The following is a 6,272-nucleotide window of genomic DNA, read 5'->3' as shown; positions in this document are numbered from 1 at the left end:
GAAAGTGCACATATTGTCCTCTATTAATCTGATAGTTGCTATAATTATGTTTACTGCCTTTATTTTATCTTGCCAAAAGATATTTCAAATGCAGTAGGGTATTTTTTTAATTTATGCATTCTTAATGAGAGGAAGGACATCCAAGTGGCTAGGACACTATCACTAGTAGATTGCCTGTGCCTCATTTCCTCCTCTGCAACATGGGGATGATAGTACTTCCCTACCACTCCAGAGTCTAGAATGCAATGGTGATGCTCTCAGATACTCTTGTCATGAGCGCCACACAAGCAACTAGAAAAGATATCCAAGGTATAGGTTCTTTTTAGTGTGTCTGACACATTTAAACAGCAATGTGGAAATAAATGTATTTCTTTTCTTTGTATTTCAGAAAAATGTGATGAGCCACTGGTCTCAGCATTATCCCACTCCTCCTTCAGCAGTTCATCATCTATGACTAGTAGCTATTCACCAGGGTATGCAAAGCTAAACAAAAGAGGAGGTAAGAGATCTCTCCTTCCCAACATTCATATACTTACAGCAAACACTATACACTAACCCCTAGACTGGGGTTTTCTTTTCAATTTCAAAGTCATTCTATTAATTTTAGTGGTCCACCTTTAAACAAGTTTCTTCACCAAAGTCTCTTAAGCTAAGTAAGCAGTCATGGGATAAGAGGGCCTCTCATGGATCAGTAACTGTTTAAAAGGTAGGAAACAAAGGGTATGTCTACACTTACCCGGTAGTTCTGCGGCGAGCGATCGAACTTCTGGGTTCGACTTATCGCGTCTTGTCTGGACGTGATAAGTCGAACCAGGAAGTGCTCGCCGTCGACTGCGGTACTCCAGCTAGACGAGAGGAGTACCGCGGAGTCGACGGGGGAGCCTGCCTGCCGCGTGTGGACCGAGGTAAGTTCGAACTAAGGTACTTCGAACTTCAGCTACGTTATTCACGTAGCTGAAGTTGCGTACTTTAGTTTGAATTAGGGGGTTAGTGTAGACCTGGCCAAAGGGTAGGAATAATTATCATCTTTCATAATGGAAAGTGGTAAATAGCAGAGTGCCCCAAGGAACTAGACTGGGACCACTGCTGTTCAACAGATTGATAAATGATCTGGAAAAGGGCATAAACAGTGGGGCAGCAAAGTTTGCAGACAATACAAAATTATTCAAGGAAGTTAAGTCCAAATCTGACTGCAAAGAGTTATAAAAAGATCTCAGAAAACTAGGTGACTGGGCAACAAAATGGCAGATAAAAGTCAATGTTGATAAGTGCAAAGTAATGCACATTGGAAAACATAATCCCAACTATACATCCAAAATGATGGGGTCTAAATTAGCTGTTACCACTCAAGAAAGAGATCATGGAGCCTTCATGAATAGCTCTCTGAAAACATCTACTCAACGTGCAGTGGCAATTTAAAAAGCTAACAGAATGTTAGGAACCATTAGGAAAGGGATAGATAAGATGGAAAAGGCCACAGTTTGAATATTGTGTGCAGTTCTGGTTGCTCCATCTGAAAAAAAGATAGAGTTGGAAAAGGTGCAAAGAAAGGCAACAAAAATGATTAGGTGGTGTGGAACATCTTCCATGTGAGGAGAGATTAAAAAGACTGGGGCTGTTCACCTTGGAAAAGAGAGGACTGAAAGGCAATATGATAGAGGTCTATAAAATCATGAATGATGTGGAGAAGGTGAATAGAGGAGTGTTATTTACCCCTTCACAAAACACAAGAACCACGAGTCACTTGAAGAAATTAATAAGTAGAAGGTTTAAAACAAACATAAGGAGTACTTTTTCACATAACACACAGTCAGCCTGTGGAACCCGTTGCCAGGGGTTTTGTGAAGGCCAAGACTTATAACCGGGTTAAAAAGGAACTAGATAAATTCCTAGAGGATAGGTCCATCAATGGCTATTAGCCAAGATGGTAAAGGATGCAACTCCATGCTCTGGGTGTCCCTAATACTCTGACTGCCCTGTTTTGTTCACTCCCTTTGAAGCATCTGGCATTATGGTGGAGCCCCATTTTGGGGAGGCTAGCCCCTGGCTCCACTCCTTCCGCTCCCCCCATGGCCCAAGCCCCCTGGCCACCCCTCCATAGCCGGAGCCCCAAGACCCCCTCCGCGGCCAAAGCCCTGATGCCCCATGCAGGTTCCAGAGTGGCTGAGGAGGCGTTATGTGTTACTCAGACAGCATACCGGGTTTATCTGGAATCTCCCTGGAGTCCAGGGAGATTACTAATGAACCCAAGAAGCTGAATAGTACATAGTGCCTCCTCAGCTGCCCCGGAACCGGCATGGGGCATAATACCTGCATGGAGCATAATAAAAGGCAAAAATTTCCTCTGCAACTGGGGTCCCATGGCAGCACCTGTGCTAGGGGAGGCAGAGCCTCCCCTGGCCTATTATACCCGCCGCCCATTTCAGGCATTGGTCATTGTCGGAAGAGAGGATACTGGGCTAGAAGGACCGTTGGTCTGACCCGGTATGGCCATTCTTATGTTCTTGTGTGTCTGCCTGGCTGGACGACGGTTATATGCTTGAAAATGGTTTTGTGTAAAAACTAGGCTAGAAGGTGCCCCTCCCTGCTTGATTGCTTCACTCCCTGTTGTGAGATGATGCTGTAGTTGCACCACAGTTCCAATTTTTTACACGTACATATATTTATACCCAAAATCTGTATACATATCTCCTAATCACCATCAAGTTCAGAAAACGACAAACTTTCATAAAAAACTTTACTTGACATATATTTATACACAGTAACAACGTATAAAACCAGTTGATTCAATTGCTTATTCTTTGGGGTGCAGACCTCCTGTTCTCCATTTGGGGCATCTGGACCCTGATTGTCACACCACCTCAAACATAAAAAAAGAGAAGATTTAGGCCTAAGTGTCATGTACCTCTCAGTGGAAAAACATTTCAGGATACACGTAGAATGATTAGAAATTCTTCTTCTTTTATCATGTTTGTTACTGGGGAAATGTAGAAGAGGATTCTAAATTACAGTAAACAGTGTTTTCTATAGATCTGAGACAAGTCCTGAGTTTTCTACTTCAGAATCTGCCTTTAATTTGCTATATTAAATGCCCTTTAATGAATCACTTATATCCTTTGTGTTGAAACCTGCATCTAAAATGTCCTGCTGCCTTCTTCACAGAGGTGTTGTGTGGCTTAATTAACATTTGCAAAGAACTTTGAAATGTTCTATAGGTTATGTAATGCAATGTTTTATTCTAAATATACTTTGGACTTTATTCTCTTCTCACTTAGGCCCTGTTTCTGCTACCCCTTTTGCACCCAGCTCCTCAAGTAGGCCCATTGATTTCAATGTAAAGCAAGTAAATCCATGAGACTACTTGAGCAGTACAACTTAACATGAGTACGATGGATAGAAGTAGGTTCTTATAATTGTTTTACACTGGTGCATTTCCTTTTATTTTAATCATTTCTCTTTGATTTACCCTGTTGTGAGAGAAGAAATGGACCTGTTAGTATTTAACTTTTCCTTTTAATTAGATTTATCCTCCCTTTCCCAACCCTTTTAAGCTCCTCAGTGCAGGGATCTTGTAATGTCAATGCTACTTTTTAGCGATATGGGTCTATAGTACTGTCATTAGTGAACAAACTGTTTAATTTCCACTATATAGGGTCACTTGAATATTACCCTTCTGGCATCTCTTCGCTCAAATGGCAATTGCTTAGGACTGTTATCCTTCCTTCTTTCAAGAGATGTACTAGTCTAAGCCTATCCCCGTTTCAAACTTCAGTTTATACATATACAGTACCTAATTCTATTCTCCCTTTCACTGGTGGTATTGAAACAATTCCTGATTTACACCAGTGTAAATGAGAGGCTGACTAGCTCTCTTTCTGTTTCTATTTCTATAGCTAAGGGGAAATAACTCTGTTGTTATGCTGAATTATTTTATAACATCATGGAATTAGGGCTATCACTAATCAAATTAACTGTAAAGAAATACAGATATTTGTTACTTCATAGTACCATTACTGAGAAATGGGTCTCCCCAGGCAACTGCACCATCTAGAAGAAGATATCTTCTCTTGCTGAGTCATTACATCGAAAGAGACAAAAACAAAAAATACTTTAAAATAAGGAAACATTCACTTGAAAATATTAAACTCCAGCCCCATAAAAGTTGAACTCAACCTACTTTGTAGTGCTGAATTTTCAGTATTAATAGGAGTTCTATCTTCAAAATATCTAAACCAATGTGAAGTTTTCACCTGACAACATGCAACTCTGTTTAATAGTGTGCCTTAAAATATGCTGTAGTCCAGGCAAGTGGAATTAAGTCTGCCATTCACTCTAATAGCATCAGGCTGAACCCTAAGCTACCTGGATGTATGCTTAGGAAATTTTGTTTTTCTTAATACTCAGGGAAGTTTCATGCATAAGTGTTAGGACTCTGCAAGGCTTGGTTCAGGAAGGGATTTGTGAACTGGAGCTTGCAGTTTTCTTCAGAGCGGTGTGATTAAACCCATCCCTCTAAATTTAGTTGGACATTTGAATCTGAAAACTCAAACCTCCGAGACACCTTTCAGAGTCTCCTAGAACCCAGCACGCTCTAGTATTACACCCTTCCCCTCCCCTATTACTTACATTATCTGTCTTTAGAGGGAGTTTGGGTGCAGGAGGGGGCTCCTGGCTGGGGCAAAATGTTGGGGTGCAGGAGTGGGTACAGGGTGCTGGGAAGGGGGTCAGGGCTAGGGCAGGGGGTTGGGGTGTGGGAGGGGATTTGGGTGCAGGAGGGAATATGAGGTACAGGCTCCGGGAGGGGGTTCAGGGCTTGGGGTTGGGGTGCAGGCTCCCGCTGGGTGGCACTTACCTCGAACGTCTCCCGTTAGGTGGCGCAGCGAGGCTAAGGCAGGCTCCCTGCCTGCACTGGCCCCGGCCCAGTACCGCTCCCAGAAGCAGCCAGCATGCCCTGCAGCCCCTGGGGGGACACGTGTCTCCACATGCTGCTCCTGCCTGGATGCACCACTCCCACAGCTCCCATTGGCCGCAGTTCCCCATTCCAGGCCGCTTAGAAGAAAAAACAAGACAAATGCATAAAAGGGGATCAAAAAAAAAAGCAAAGGGAGAAAATGTAACTTCTGTCTCTGGTGTTGACTCTTATTTGTGGCCTCACCGCAGGAGAAACACAGGCATAGCACATGGTCTTATTAACCACTCCAAGACCTGGCAAACTCATACCAGCATCACACTATTTGGGGCATTGCTTTTAACTACCTCTTTAGTCACAGGCTCAATGTAGCAAAACATGGCCAGCTAAGTCAGACTTTTATTAGACAGAAGGAAAAAGGAGAGGGATAGGAAAGAGCAGAAATAAGGTGGGAAGGAAAAGGACACACACAGGTGGGGATGGGTGATACAAAGTCTCGTATCCCAGGCAGTGACCAATGGAGCTGGCAAGGCCAAAAGGAACCATTGTGATCACCCATTCTGTCCTCCTGTATAACATAGGCCATAGGTCTTCCCCCCAAAATTTCCTAGAGCAGATCTTTCAGGAAAACATCCAGTCTTGATTTAAAAATCCAGTGAGATGGAGAGTGCATCAAGACCTTTGGTAAGTTGTTCCAGTGGTTAATTACTCTCACCATTAAAAATCTATGTGTTATTTCCAGTCTGAATTTGTCTAGCTTCAACTTCCAGCCATTGGATCATGTGATACCTTTCTCTGCTAGATTGACAAGCCCATTGTTAGACCAGATAAAATCTTTGTAAACCTAGAACCTGTGCCCACAAAACTGCTGCTTTACAAGTTACAAAAAACAAAAAAAACAAAAAATCAAATTATATAGCATTTTCAATCAGTTGGCTCTTGAAAATGGTATCATTGGGTGATGTAGTTATGAATGAGAAGACAGAAGTAAATCACATTTATGAACAATTCTAAAGTCAGCAGAAATAGATTCACTCCTTGATATGCTCTACTAATACCCTCTAAATAGATTTCCATCTTAAAGCTTGTCTTTACATTTTGGAAGAGATGATGACGTGAGATAAAGATACTTCCACATGACCTCCCTGTTTTCTTTGGACCTAATATACAAAAACTGAGTGTGTTTTCTTGTGCCCTTTGTGCTAGAATTCACCACTACCCTTCAATATGAAAGTGTTATTTAAAGAGAGACGTTTTGCTATTCCCTTTCATTTGTATGTGTCACTACCTTTTGCCCCCAAAATACAGCCATTTACATTTATGCCATGTAATGTGCAGTTTGTATTTGTGACTACTTTTCATT

General features: G+C 42.1%; 1 protein-coding gene across 1 annotated transcript in view; it reads left to right on the top strand.

Moving 5' to 3' along the window:
• Positions 1–245: 245 nt before the first annotated feature.
• Positions 246–6,272, top strand: part of CNTNAP2 (contactin associated protein 2) — a 1,144,465-nt gene continuing 1,138,438 nt past the window's right edge. Inside the window, exons 1-2 of the mRNA XM_065398395.1 lie at positions 246–309; positions 389–499. Of these exons, the coding sequence (XP_065254467.1) occupies positions 246–309; positions 389–499 (175 nt within the window). The remainder of the gene's footprint in view (positions 310–388; positions 500–6,272) is intronic.

The sequence above is a fragment of the Emys orbicularis genome, chromosome 2, assembly GCF_028017835.1.
Source record: "Emys orbicularis isolate rEmyOrb1 chromosome 2, rEmyOrb1.hap1, whole genome shotgun sequence".
Lineage (NCBI taxonomy): Eukaryota > Metazoa > Chordata > Testudines > Emydidae > Emys > Emys orbicularis.
Note: the sequence above shows the minus strand (reverse complement) of the source record. Positions and strands in the feature narration are given on the sequence as shown.